The sequence below is a fragment of the Camellia sinensis genome, chromosome 8 (assembly GCF_055761805.1).
Source record: "Camellia sinensis isolate YWXY chromosome 8, ASM5576180v1, whole genome shotgun sequence".
NCBI classification, from domain to species: Eukaryota; Viridiplantae; Streptophyta; class Magnoliopsida; order Ericales; family Theaceae; genus Camellia; species Camellia sinensis.
The window spans coordinates 144,234,642-144,249,942 of NC_138968.1; the positions used below are offsets into that span (position 1 = coordinate 144,234,642).

At 34.6% G+C, this 15,301-nt stretch overlaps 2 protein-coding genes across 3 annotated transcripts; one reads left to right on the forward strand and one right to left on the reverse strand.

Annotated features, from left to right (window-relative positions):
• The first annotated feature begins 3,121 nt into the window (after positions 1 to 3,121).
• On the forward strand, positions 3,122 to 6,777 carry LOC114317229 (putative O-methyltransferase 3). The gene is made up of 3 exons (XM_028263937.2): positions 3,122 to 3,674; positions 4,579 to 5,091; positions 6,130 to 6,777. Exons 1-3 carry the CDS (start codon positions 3,414 to 3,416, stop codon positions 6,430 to 6,432), a joined length of 1,077 nt encoding a protein of 358 aa, XP_028119738.2. The 5' UTR covers positions 3,122 to 3,413; the 3' UTR covers positions 6,433 to 6,777.
• Positions 6,778 to 6,944: 167 nt separating this feature from the next.
• Positions 6,945 to 15,060, reverse strand: LOC114317230 (proteophosphoglycan-like protein). Of its 2 annotated transcripts, none has more exons than XM_028263938.2 (2): positions 14,219 to 15,060; positions 6,945 to 7,383 (listed from the first exon to the last, which is right to left on the reverse strand). In XM_028263938.2, the coding sequence occupies exon 1, from the start codon at positions 14,885 to 14,887 to the stop codon at positions 14,222 to 14,224; it is 666 nt and encodes a 221-aa protein (XP_028119739.2). In that variant the 5' UTR covers positions 14,888 to 15,060; the 3' UTR covers positions 6,945 to 7,383; positions 14,219 to 14,221. The 2 variants fall into 2 exon arrangements, with proteins under 2 accessions (XP_028119739.2, XP_082739783.1); XM_082883657.1 differs by lacking the exon at positions 6,945 to 7,383 and adding an exon at positions 9,895 to 9,913.
• Between the last annotated feature and the right edge of the window lie 241 nt (positions 15,061 to 15,301).

Here is a 15,301-nt window from a genome sequence, read left to right on the forward strand (position 1 = left end):
ACTCATTACATCATCATCATCTAAACACATAATAAAAATTAATTTGATAAAAAAAAAAAAAAAAAAAAAAAACTAAATGTCCAAAAAATTTATCAATTTTACATAATTTTATCTTTAGTGAGTATAAATAATTTTTTAAAATTCAAAAATATTTTTTTGATATTTATTTTGGTTAAATTAGTTTATATTTTATCAAATTGATGATTTTACCATTGAAATTGAGCAATGGCATCTTCAGTTATCCTTATTTGGAACAAGATTTAAAATTTAAAATCAAATATGTCACAATTGAAAAGTTAAAAATTAAAGTGACACAAAATCTAAACTATAAGTATCGTTAGTATAATTTGTCCAAAATTTAATTAGATGGGCCGAACATTATTCTATTTATAATTAGCATAAAATCTATAGTTCCCACTAGGGCTGAGCAAGGAATCCGTGAAATCCGTAATCCAATCCAGTCCAGTCCAATCCGATAGGTTTGGATTGGTTTTTGAATCCGTGGTTCGGTTCCGGACTGAAGAATTAAAAATCCGTAGTCCACGGATTGGTTCCGGATTGAACCACACGGTTTCGGATTGGAACCGATCCGGACCGTATACAAATAGTCTATATTTTTATTATACATCCTTACCCATAGTATCTTCGCTTATTCCATATAAAACCTAAACTCAAACCTAAACCCGTTTAATATCTTCTTTTATTACTTTTGTTTGTTAGTTTTTAGTTTTAACTTGTAATGGTCTAAATACTTATGGTGAAACTAATTTTCTTATGGTTGTTTAAATTATAGAACAGTATGTCGCTATTATAAAGACATATTGCTATTGTGGAACTAATATAATGCTATGTTTATGTTTTTATGAAATTAAAGTGTTATATATATATATTTTTTATTATTTAATTATGTGAATCCGTGGTCCTAAACCGATCCAATCCGTATTTAAATGGATTGGTTCGGATTGGTTCCATGATTTAAACGGATTGGATTGATTCTAATTTTTTAGAAACCGTAAATAACGGATTGGTCCTGATTTTACACCAATTCAATCCAATCCGGACCATGCTCACCCCTAGTTCCCACGACCCTTTAATAAGGTCATCCGATTTGGTGGATAGGAAAAAAGGGGCCACCCAATAAGGGTGTGCTAGCATAACAAAATGTTATCTGAAATAGGAAAGATGAAAAATTATGTAGGTAGTCTTTACATTTTATTTTTTGTATTATTTTAGTTATATTTTTATTTGATTAAATTTTAATCTTTAATTTTAAATTTTGTATCAATTTAATCTAAGTATTAATATCATTAGTATTTTTTTAAAGAAAATTATCATTAAATTAATTGAGATTAACTCATTAAGTTAAATAAGTTTATAATTTTGCCTTTAAAAATATGACACTTATGTATATTTTTTCTATAACAAAAAACTACGAGCTGTAATCAATTGGATCAAATTGAGACGAAATTCATAATCAAAATCAAGCCAATTGAAATTACAGAAACTAAAATGACACGAAACCCTAAGTATAGGGACTACTGTCATAATTTGCCTTAGGGAAAAAAAAAAAAAAAAGTAGATAAACAATATCATCATAAGCACAAAGGAAAATGTGAGATGAAAAATGTTAGAGATTCTCAAAAAATTCTCACAATTTGATCTATCACGATATAATATGATAAATATTAACTTTTGGTTCATTACATACTAAGGCCAAGTTTGGGAAGACTAAAAAAGTGCACTTTTTGTCTTTTTGGACTAAAAAATTGAGGTTGAAAATATGGATGTTTGGGTTAACTTTTTGACTTTTTATTGAAAAATGTGTAATAAAAAATTATAAAAATTGATTTGTAGGGAAAAATTTGAATTGGGAGTTGTGCAGCCGTAATTGTTGACTTTTAGTGAATAGTGATAACTTTTTAACTTTTTGAGTAACTTTTTAGCTTTTTGACTTTTTGAAATGTTCCCAAACTTGGCCTTAATGTAGAGTCTAACTCTCTTCACATTTCTCAATGTGCATAATGTACACCTCATTTGGTTACAACACAATGTGCTTATGACACCACATACTCTCAATTTCCATAGTGTACAGCTCATTTGGTTACAATGCGATGTGCTCTAAGTAATGACACAATGCTGTATTCACATTTACGATTGAATCATGTTTTGTCGCTATTTCAGTGACTTGTTGAGTTGCAACTCAAGATTACGATCCAATAAAATTCTTACGAATAGCTGTACAATATTTTTTGAAGCTATTTTAAGTTAAAAATCAAAATGTACCTTATTTTATTAAGTTATTGAAAAATTAGTCTTTAGCAATAAAGAGTTTGAGATAGTCTTAATAAACCCTTTTCCTTTTTTGTCAAGATTGTAAGATGTTAGTTTGTTAATAAAATTATATTACTACTAAAAAGATCATTGTTGTTTCATCAGCTCGAATTCCTGACTTTCTTATTATCGCACTTTACAAGACTATTGGGTCAAACTCAACGACTCAATCTTGATAAAGAAACGGCCAATAGAGCATCAAAGCCTGTTCAAAATGGGGCGAACAAGGTCAGAACTCATCGGACTACGTCATTGCCGAATAAATATCCGATTAAACATAAAAATATTGGGGGCACCGAATAGTGGATACCTGTGTCGAATAAGTATGTCGGGCGAGTCGGCACAGACCCATTAAGTGGGATTATGATGTCCCTTTCAAGGAAGTATAAAAAGGGGATGGACCCTGACAGAATGATGATGAAAGACTAAGCTGCATGGAGTAAAAATCGAGAAGAGTGACTCTGTAAAAAAAAGGATAAACTATACTGACACCCTCTAAAGTTTATGTTTATTATAGTTCTCCCCCCACATTTGGAAAATTACATTGACCCCCCTTGCTAATTTAATTTTATGTATAATGATCGTTACGGTGAGGGGGGAATTATTATGAAACTTTAAACCTCAGGGAGTAATCTGTAATGAAACTTTAAACCTCAAGAAGGGGGATGTAATTTTCAAAATGTGAGGATAGAACTGTAATAAGTATAAATCTCGGAGGGTGTCAATGTAATTTATCCATAAAAAAGAAAGGAGAGAAGCTGGAGAAAGAGTTCTATAGAAAAGGAACCTTGAACCTTAAGAAATTAAAAAAAAAAACACTAACCTTTTAACAGAGACTAACTTGTCTGTCAGAGTGTTAATTCCGGTACCACTGTCCGGAATTTTATTTCCATTTCAGGTGACAGCAGGAAGGATTATCCAAGTGCTTGTTTACAGGACTTGTGTTGTCCCACATTGCTGTACCCACGTTTTTCTCATTTTGGCATAAAACAGTCCATTCCATTACTATATATAGAAATCCATGTCATGAAGGTTTAGGTAAAAGAAAGTTTTGAAGTACAGCTTAAAACACACTAACTAAGATGGATAAAGCTATTGATGGGAGTTCTGCAGAGCTACTTCAAGCTCAAGCTTATATATGGAACCAAACTTTCAACTTCATAAACTCTGCTTCACTAAAATGCGCAGTTCAACTGGGCATACCAGATGTGATTCAAAGCCATGGAAAACCCATGACTCTCACCGAGCTTGTCACTGCACTCCCAATCAAGCAAGCTAAAGCTTGCTACATTTATCGCCTCATGCGAGTCCTAGTTCACTCTGGCTTGTTTGTTCAACAAAAGGTGTGTTAGAGGATTTTAATAAAAATAAAATTATAGTTAGTACTTTTAATATTTCATTTACAAGAATTATTTTAAAATCAATACAAATGTTAAACCGTTTGTTAGGTAGCTTTATTACAGAAATAACTGCACCATTTTTATCATTCAATGTTCATTACAAGAATAAAATTAAAATGTGACTGTCACGTCGGTTATGTGCGAAGGGAATATTATAATTTATAGATACAAGCTTTTTGTCAATAATTTGAAACAAACTGAAAAGTGATTTCAAAGATCTCCATACATATATATATATATATATTAGATAGCGTGCACACTTTTATGCTGTGTTTGGTTGGAGGATTTAAAAAGTGATTTGGAAAGGGAAAGGAAAAAGTTTGGTGAAATGTGAATAAAATATACCTACATTTCACATAGTTTCACACACCTTTTCCTTTTCGCTTTCCAAATCCCTCTCCAAATCCCTCAACCAAACACAGCATTAGGTGTGTTACAAAAACCAACCAATCTTACGTAGATGGAGAAAAAAGAAAACTAAAGAAATTATCAAAATTTCAAATTTCAAATCAAAATCTAGTGTAGTTATATAAAGATACTGTTCGTACCAACTTAGGTGCTCACACCATATAATAGAATAGGTATTATTTTTGTTTTAGGCGACTTTGGTTCATCACTCGGTCTAAGTTTCCTAATGATCGTGAACATTGGATGACTGATCCTATGAGCAAATTTATCATGAAATATCTTCAATCAACTAACATATTCACTAGAGAGAAAAAATAGTTTTAGAACAATGAGAACATGACTCTTAAACTTTCACACACTATTTTAAACTCCAATTTAAGTGTATTTTTTTTTTATATCATAACATTTGTGTTTAATATTCTGTTTATTACTTTGCTAGATTAACAAGGAAGACGAACAAGAACAAAGGTACTTCCTCACACCGGCTTCTAGGCTCCTTCTCAAAGACGAGCCATTGAGTGCAAGGTTGTTCTTGCTGCTCGTACTAGATCCTATTTTAACAAAACCATGGCACTTCCTGAGTGATTGGTTCCAAACTGACGATGCTACACCATTCACTACAGCTCATGGAAGGAGTTTCTGGGAATACAATGCTGAAGAACCGAGGCTTGGCAATTTGTTCAACGAAGCCATGGCTAGTGACTCACGATTGATCACAAGCGTGCTGATAAAAGACTGCAAGGCGGTGTTTGAGGGATTGACATCGCTTGTTGATGTTGGGGGTGGCACGGGGACTGTGTCCAGGGCCATTGCTGAAACATTTCCAGACTTGAAGTGTACTGTGTTTGATCTGCCACATGTGATTGCTAACTTGCAAGGGACTGAGAATTTGGAGTTTGTTGGAGGGGACATGTTTGAGGCAATTCCTCATGCAAATGCAATCTTACTTAAGGTATAGTAAATTAAGCTTTTGAAAAATTATTTTTTAAAAAAAAAACAAAAAATTAAATACATCCACGTCTAAGTAGTGTTCGGGACTCAGATGTGAAGTACTAGGATTGTGAACCCCTTATTGATCCTTCTCGTCTTGTTTTTGCTTCTCTAGTAAAGTAATGGAATCGAATTAAGTAGCTCTTGCTAACCAGGCTTTCCTCCTAAGCCTCATTCCTAAGGTTGTGTTTGGTTGAGGAATTTGAAGAGGGATTTGGAAAGGGAAATGAAAAAGGTAGGTGAAATATGAATAAAACATGCCTAAATTTCACATAGTTTCACACATCTTTTCCATTTCCCTTTCCAAATCCCTCCCCAAATCCTCCAACCAAACACACCATAAAAGAATGGAATGGTTTTTGCTAAAGTGAAATACACAACCAAACATGCCATAAGAATTTTTTTTTTTATTTTTTTATTTTTTATTTTTTAATTTTTTTATGTTTTTGTTTTTCATTTTTGTTTTTTGTGTTTTCAAACAGAAAGATAATAAAATTTTTGAAAACACTTATTATTTTCATATCATTTTTATTTTTATGTGAGAATAGTTTTTATTTTTATTTTTATAATTCATAAAACAATTTTATCTGTTTTTTAGAAAATAGGATATTTTTTAAAAAAAATTCTAAATTTTTTTTCCAAATAAGTTATTTACTTTTTTTTTTCTTTTTCTTTTTCTTTTTTTCTTTTCGGATTGTAGCTTATTTTCAATAATATTGAAATTAGATGACGATTAACAGAAATATATATATAGATTTTTTTTTTTCCCTTTGAAAGTTGAAACTATGTAATATATCTACTGATAGAGGATCTTTTGTCGGAAAAATCCTTATTCTACAAAATTCTTTATTTTCAACCGTTTGATGATATATCTCAAGATTTTCGTTTCTCAAAATTTTTATTTGCTCTGCTGACCGAGTGAATTAGATCTGGAGAATAGAAAGATTTTGAAAGAGAAGATTTTGACTATTTTTAACTAAGATTGAGAATTGAAATACAGTGGATTTTGCACGACTGGAATGACGAAGAATGTGTGAAGATATTGAAGAAATGTAAAGAAGCAATTCCGAGAAAGGAGGAGGGTGGGAAGGTGATCATCATAGACATGAGTGTAGAGAACCAGAAAGGAGATGACAGGTCGTTCAAAGCACAGCTCTTCTTCGACTTGTTGATGATGGTTCTACTTACAGGTAAAGAAAGAGACCGTAAAGAATGGGACAAACTCTTCTCTGATGCTGGATTCAGTCACTATAAAATCACTCCAATGTTGGGTTTAAGGTCTCTCATTGAGGCTTATCCTTGATAGAGGTCGTCAATACAGGGTTGTACTGTGTACTATCAAGCAACTGGAATTGCGTGTGCATGTACAAAGAAGTATAGGAATGCATAAATCAATCATGGACCTGTATACAGTCCTCTCATATCCATGCCCATGCGATAGGGCTGTGTCTGATTCTATGATTAATTTGTGCAAATAGAAGAATTGGAGCATGCTCAAGTTGTGCGAGCATGTTCGTGTCTGCAGTGTTATCGAAGTCATGTGATAAACCTTTTGAGTAATTATTTTCAATAAATTTACGCATAACTAGCTAGCTAATATGCAATTTGTCTTACTGTATAACTAGCTAGCTAATAAACTTCTAGATAATCTCCTTTGCTTGTTATTGAAATTTTCTTCCCAACAAGGACAAATCCATCAACTCTAAATCATCAATGAAGTGGTTAAATTATCTCATTCATCTCTCTCCTAATACAGACAACAGATTATGGACCTCATAACTCAGTAATGAAAAGCATGCCTATAATCAAAGAAAATGAGGGAAGAAACACATTGATTCATATCCAACAGAATCAACACAAGGATAGTAAGTACATGGAAGGAAAATAGTAGTAAAAAGGGGCTTGCAATTGAATGCAATACTCCCCTTTTATAAAATGATGTATTAGACAAACAGAAAAGAATCATACAGTAGATAAAACATACCATTGGTACCTCCCTCCGATTTTAACTAAAATAACCCTAACCACCAAATGATGGAAGGAAGGCCTTCAATCCACAAGCTTCCTCTTCAAAAAGAATGTTTGAACAAATATTTCATCAACCGTCCGTTATTAGAAACCCTAAAGGCACCATTTGGTCAGATTCTTGATTTGCGTGAGTTGAAGATCTACGAAACTCTACGAAATTAATGCTCTGATTCCAGGACAAAAAATTGTAGCTGTCCATTGTGAGAAGCTCCACTCCATAAGAAATCTATTCAGAGGCATTTGGTCACAAGTGACAAACAAGTTCAGATTTCAGTAAGAACTATTCCAATCGAAATATATGTATAAAATAAATAAATAAAAGCACAAAACAACAACAGTATCAGTTAAAAGAGAACACATAAGAGACAAAGGTCTTTAAGGAGATAACTACAACCCCACCCCTAAATAAACAAATAAATTATTGACTAATTTGAAATCATGGAGCTTACTCCTGTTCTTTTACTCTTGCCTTCCCATCTTTCACTTTGTACACGACAAGCACTTCATTACATTTTTCCACTAATGACAGTGACAAATTACATAATAGGCAAGCTCGATGAATCTAATATGATGCAAAGTCCACCCAAAAATGGAGGTCCACAGATAACGTGACGACCTACAAGGTCTAATGCAGCCTCAGTTGTACCCACATGTACATTAGCTCCAGAGAAAGACAAACAACAACTATTAACTATAATCCAAGGTTAAAAAATGGAAAAAACCAAGAATTCACGAGGGGAAGGGAATCAGAGAGACTGGTAGGGAAGAGAATGGTAGGAATAAAAGAGAGAATTCAGTAATTCTAGTAAGGTCACGACACCAGCAATACTCAGCGATCAAAGTTCTGAAATTTAAGTAAACATATTTGACTTGTTTGGACAGTAAAAAGAAATTTCTAGTAGGATTGTTTGAAGATTTCGTAGGGCCCTTATGTAGTAGACTTGTTTTGACATTTAAAACCTCATTTGTCTCCATCAATCTGACATCCAACAGCATTTTTCTGTTTCAACTACAAAGTATACAAAGCTGCCTAGGTGCCTAACCATATTACAATGAAACGATTCTATTCGTTGATGACCTCCGTGTATTAGGTCATTGCATCTTTTAATGAGTTAACATGATCCAACAATTTCAAGGCGAAATCCCCATTTACAGAACAGCCATGCTCAGTGATGCCCTAAACCATGTTTAATCATAATCAAAATCAAAGTTGGCTAAACAATCTCACAAGTTTTACATGGGCTAAGCTTGAAACAATTTACAGGCCAAGCTCAAATGAGTCCAAACTTGTTGGACACGAGCTGCTCAAAAACAACTTAGTTCGTTTGTTGCCTGTTGTCCTCTCACGTGCCTCCTGAGCATGACACTTTAACTGCTCAAAAGGATCGAAATCTTGAGCCATTCAATTCTTTGATCTGATCTGGTCTACAGTAGGGACTGCACATATCCTACCTTTAGGCAAACCAAACCAATAATTCAAAATATCTTCCAACTGTTCACTCTGGCAAAGGTCCATCATCCATATGCTAATTGCAAGGGCCCTAGAGAGGGCCAAGATTCATTGTTTTGAGAGTCCATTTTGTGATTAGGCCCATTAGACTTCAAACAGGTCAGGCCTCCAATGTGTTGAAGCCAACCTCATTTGGGCTAGATCTGGTAGTGCTGAAATGAGCCATGAATTACAATCGAGTGTCATTGTGTTTCATCCTTCCAAAGCCACAAGGATGTACTCTCATGTTCCAAATCTTAATTTGATAATGACATGTCCCGATACAGAGCAGTTTTTCCAAAATTACAAGCCCTTGATTCAAAAACCAAACTTCACACAATGAAGCTATAACATGATTATTTCGAATAGTTTTCTTTTCTTTTCTCTTTTTTTTTTTTTTTTTGTTTCTTTTTTTGGGTAAGTAATTTCAAATAGTTACTTTAACAGGAAAACACTAATTTTTAATTTAAAAAAAGGTTAAACATTCTCTAGTCTGATTATTGGCTCCACTAGGACATCTAGGGGTCATTGGAAGGAAACAAGAAGCTGATGACCAAGAGTTGCATACATACAAGTCTTTTGTGGAAATGGAACATCAAGACAAATATAGAACACATTAGTAAGCAGACGACATGGACTCTAATGCTGTGTTTGAATCTTGGATTTGTGGAAAACATGAACTCTGATCCAAGATCCAAACACAACCTGAGAAAGAATTTGCATGTACAACCACTATAGAGTTAGTGAAAAATCAGGATGGGGATACTAACAGAAATCTCCACTATTTATAAAACATGCAGAATGATATCGAATTAGTAATATCAGAGCTCCAAGAGCTCCTCAAAACTTGGGGAGCTAAAAACTGAACCACCTGGAAGAATAAAGACGGGGTTCATAATGAAACTCTAGAACCCATGTCGAATTCTTATTCATTCTACTGCTCCTATCAAATGCTCCTGTCAAATAAACCACCGAACTCTATAATGTGATGAAGGATAACCCAGTTACCAGACTAGAATGAACACAGTACCTGTTACCACACTGACAACATACCAAATATCTGAAAGAGAAACAACTATCCTATCAACAATGCTCATAATCCACATTGCACAAACATATAAAGAACAAAATATTTTACCTGCCCTTATGCAACCAATCTGAAGAAGCACCCCTAGGCACAGGGACTCCATAACAGAACTACTGACCTTTGGCAGCCACAGCGCACTTGTGTTAATATACATCCTTGTCATAGTCCTACTTTGTACAACTGGGAGTAACCTTGGAAAGAAAATGTTGTGATGAAAACAGAAATGTGTTTATCTAATCTAACCATCTAATAATTAAGCCTACATGTCATAATCGAGCAAATGTGCTGAATACATGGCAAAGCACCATGGCCTCAAATGCTTTAGTGAATTAGGGGCATGACTCAGAAAGATGCAACATTAGTGGGTTCGTAGTTTGACTCAAATTTTTTGGTGTAGAACATTCAATCGAGGTTCACTATGGTGTTGTGTATCTCAAAGGAGCCTAACCAAGCATAAAACCAGCCATTTTAGGCTATCTAAGATGAAGTGTAATGTATTACTAATGGGGTAGTGTTCACTTGTTGCTTGATTCAAGATATACCATGGCTTAATTGCTCCCACAAAACATTTCATTAGTGACCTATTCTTCAAAGTCTAAACTCAATCTCAATGACTTTACTGGTATCTAAGTGTCCCAGTGCATCATTCTCTACAACTTTTGGGTTAAGATTTCCTTTGTAAGAAACAGGGTCTCTACCTGCTCCATCCCTCTCTGATGCATTCTCAAGTTGCTTTGCTCCCCCAAAGTCAGTACAGCTCCAATTTTTCTCCAACAAAGATCCACAAGAAAATAACCTATATGAATTACTGAAACTTTGAAGAAGAAAATTTATAATTTTGGCTATCAAAAAAAGTTAGAAGTAAAAAAAAGAAAAAAGGAACAAAAAGCTATGGTTATTCTCAAAAACCACCCCCTTCCTCTCTCCTATTTAGGAATGAAGATGAAAAACAAATTTTGGTTCTTCTCAACCAACCCCAACCTGGCAACCTATGGTACTCTTCCAAGTCTCATGCACCCAATCCACAAAGCACCATAATCCTCAAAAGGAAATCATAGCTATGCAATTGCCATTGCTTAAAGCCTTCTTTTAAGAAATGCACTTTCTAACCAAAATTTGGATCAGTGTTTCAAAACTAAACACCATCAAGCCAAAACTAATATAATTATTCACCTGGAAAACCTAAAGTAAAAAAAAGACAACTTCCTTAATTGCATGATATAGAACAACTCTGACAACCTTAAGGCCCCGTTTGTTTCCAGAGATAGAATGGAGGGGATTGATAGTGAGGGGATTGTTAGTGAGGGGATTGATAGTGAGGGGATTAGTAGTGAGGAATTATTAAATTATTTTTATATAAAATAATAAAACAAATAAAAAAATACAAAAAATTAAAAATTATATTTTAAAAAAAATTTCCCATATATAAAAAATAAAAAAAATAAAAAAATTTCTAATCCCCTCACTATTTTTCTAATACCATCTCTACTTCCTCCTTACCAATCCCCTCTCCAAGGGTATTAGTAATACCAAAGGAATAATAGTCCCAAGGCCTTCTCCCAAAACAAACAAGGCTATTACTAATACCTTGGTATTAGCAATCCTAATACCCTCTCTTTCACCCAAAACAAACGGGGCCTAACCTCCTTGAAGGAGTCAGGCAGTTGGCATCAATCACAAACTCACATATATAGCTTGCATCCAAAAAACTAGGGACACAATACAAGGATTCTGCAGTCTTATCCCCTTTTTAGAGACAAGACAAGGCACACAGGGCATGTTTGGTTTGTCTCTAAAAACATGTGTTTTGGAGAAAAAATTCCAAAAACATGTTTTATTGAAAAAAATTTCAAAATCACTTTTCTGTCTACTACACATCAATCAATCATTTTTCTCTCTCCTCTCTCTTTCTCAATCACTTTTTCTTTTACACCCATCTATTCAACTACAAAAAAATATTAAATCATCCCAAACTCCAAAACTATTTTTAAAATATACAACAAAAAAATATTTTCAAATTTTCTAAACTCCCTCCAATTTTTTTATTTTTTTTATTTTTTTATTCTTTTTAAATAATATCTCAAAACACAAACCAAACAAAGCCATAGAGTTTTCTATCACCAAACAATCTCTTCCCCAGCTGTCACAAGAGAAATATTCTTTAAGCATCATTCTCCAAGTAAAAAAAAAAAGGGTGGGGAGGGCTAGAAAATTATAAAAAAAGAAATAAACGACACAAACCGTAATCCGTAGAACATCCAACTTTCATGATATCTTCTAGATCTAAAAGTATCCTCTACTCTAGATGTAAAAGTATCATCAAATTACCAATTTTTCTTCTTAGGTGAGGTCCTCAGAAAGCCTCTCAAGATTCCAAGCACCAATTGACTTTCTCAATTTCTGTCTAGGGTAGTTCCCGTTGCAGCTCCAATCTCTATGTTTACTCTTAAAATAATAATCATGTTCATCATTAAATAAACATCTTTTCATAAGGATATTTACCTTGAAAAATGAACCCTTCTTTACTGAGTTTCCTCAAAAACATTAATCCTTATAACGTCAAATTAATTTTCCAGCACCTTCTTCTTTACCACCTTTCAACAGTTCAATGCTTTTAATCCAGGCAAAGCTCAAGATGCAATCTACTTAACATTAATCCATCATTGCCATGCTTTTTTAAACTAAGAAGCAAAGATAAAGACACGCAACAAGCGACAACATGACACGAAAATGCTAACATGGAAATTTTCAAAAAATTGGACAAGAGATGTGGGGGGTGCTCGAGTATATAGTTTTATAATTTTATATATTTATTATATGTTATATATGAATATTTTGTTCAAAGATAATAAAAATGCAAAATAATATTAATTCCTAAAATCTAAAGGAGGAGAAATTAATAGGAATATAGATCTACATTATTTTTTTTTATCATTGGATTCCAAGTTAATTTCTCCAAACTTGTAATGTGTTTCATGTGTCTCATGTGTCTCTAACTGATGGACACATGTCCCCATAATGTCTCAAGTGTGTTCGATCTAATTTTTTTTAAAAATAATAATAATGTGTATGACATGTTTTGGGAAGTGTCTAAGGAGTGTCTATGGTTGATTGGACACAAAATCTTTCTGGAAGCATCGTTAGTTAAAAGGCCTTCATTCTCAAATTTTAAAACTTGGTTGATTTTCATCTTTACACTTAAGGAAAATAACAATAATATGATTTGCACTCACTAATGAAAAGCAAGTTGCACAATGTCCAAATTACAATCACCCAAATTAATAAAGTGGTTTAGAGAGGATAGAAAAGTCTCAATTCAGAAAGGAAAAAATAAAATCCACCAAACGTAAGAGCTATAATATATAATCAAACTAGTTCATAGGTAAAAAATTGTCTTATAGTTGATATGTGATCATATAAAAATATGGCAACGAATGTCAAACACAAATGTGGCATCTTCTTGGGGAGCGTTCATATTTCTTAAATATAGATGAATAATTGGGGAAAAAATATAAAAGTATGCAACAAATAGCTTATTGTAGCCACCCTGCCTACAATAAAGGCATACGCTGATTAGGACCAACCACCTCAATAACAGGTAGTTTACATGTAAATATAATCACCGTTATGTCAGGTGGTTTGAAGGCAGCCACCTTATAAAGAAGTCACCTTAATGTTAAGAAAAACTACAATAATACACCCAATGGGAAAAAACAATAATTTAAATGCCATGTTTGATTTGCTGATAAGGAGGTAAGGTAAGATTAAATAATCCAGGGATAAATTTATCCCACCCCATGTTTAACCAAGACCCTTTTATCTCTCATGTGCAAGATTATTTTGTCGCAAGGGGACGGAAAATTTATTGGTATTAGGGCAATAAGAATGTGTTGCACCCTCCTCGTGCTAAACACCTACACAAAATATTAGACACATAATCACATTGGTATTGAGGCACCACTGACTGGGAATGCTCCAAAAGCACCAACTTGTTGAGTGGGCGAGACAACTTGTGCCAGCATATAACTTTTGTCACAAATGACTTAAATGCTCTTGAATATGTTATGCTGAAAAAGGTAATCTCAACATAACTTATCCTCCACAATCATATCTGTACATCAAACGTGGTCTTAAGGTATATCATAACCCAAAGTTAATAATGCACATAAAAATACAACTTCTCTAGTCCTAAAACACGATAACCTACACAAAAGTTTACAAGAGAACTAGCTTCCAACTAATAGCTAAATAACAAAAATATCATCATTATATAGGGTAATGTGACTTTCAAAATTTATTGATCCACATTTTTTAACAAGGCATGAACAAAAACAACTAACTGATTGATCCATAGCAAATGAAAAATAAAAATGTATAGAGTTGCAATTATATAATTTCTATACATATAAACAGATGAAGATGCATAAAGTGAACAACAATATGAGCAAAACTGATTCCATAGAAGCTAAAAACTGAGAATCGTACCGATCATCCACTTGAACTCGGGCGAGTCCCACTTGAACGAGGCCGATTCATCTCCACCGGGCCTGAATCGCCAACTCGGCGCATCCTCTCATACCCACCTCCAGACTTGGGTCGCCCTTCTTCCCCGTGCTTATTCGGCGACCCGAAGTGACCCCCGAACTCCCTGGATCGGACTCCCTGCTGCTTCTGGAGCTCCGGCCCGGGCTTCTCCTCCCTGCCGACGAATCCCGGCCGAAGATGAGGTGGAATGAACCGGTTCGGCTTCGGCGAAGGCGATGGAGATAGAGATGAAGATGGAGAGAAGTCCTTGTTTGGCTTGGGCAACGTCAAAGGAAGGAGAGACAAAGATGGGCCAGACCCGGTTCGACCCAGAGGGCGGAGAGAGATGGAGTCCGGGAGGAATCGGGGTTGATCCGGAATTGCAGGGGGGTGGGGTGGGGATTGAGGTTGGGGTTGGGGTTGGGGAATGGGTTTGGGGGAAGGGCGGGTCAGGACGAGCATGTTGCCATGGATGCGAGAATTGGAGAGGATGGTTTTGGTGGAAGTGGTGAGAGGAGATGATTGGGAAGAAGAGGAATGGTGTTGTTTGTTGTTGGTGGGATTGATGATCTTCTTCTCGTAGATGTCGTTGAAATTGAGGGAGGCGTATTTGTTGGCTCTGCTTGCCATCCACCGGAGACACCGCCGCCGCCGCGAACGGAGGAGAGAGAGAGAGAGAGAGAGAGAGAGAGAGAGAGAAGGGTTGTTTGGAGGTGGAGTTTGGATCTAAGGTGAAACAATTCGCGTTCTGGGACTCTCTCCGGGGTACCGTGTCTGTACTATTGGTCCGGCGGCCACATCCCAGAGGCTTTTCCCAATATAGCCAAATTTCCATCTTAATTGCAAAGTAGACCTAGTTTTGACGGAATTTTTAAATTAGACTAAAGTGTTATTACAAATTACGTTTTTACTGTTTCAAATAAAAAATTTGTAAAATAGTGAAAGCGTTATTATAAATCACGCTTTTAATTAAGAAAGCGTGGTTGTAACCACGCTTTTAAAATAAATTTATTTTCTTCATAAAACGTGGTTTCAAAACACGCT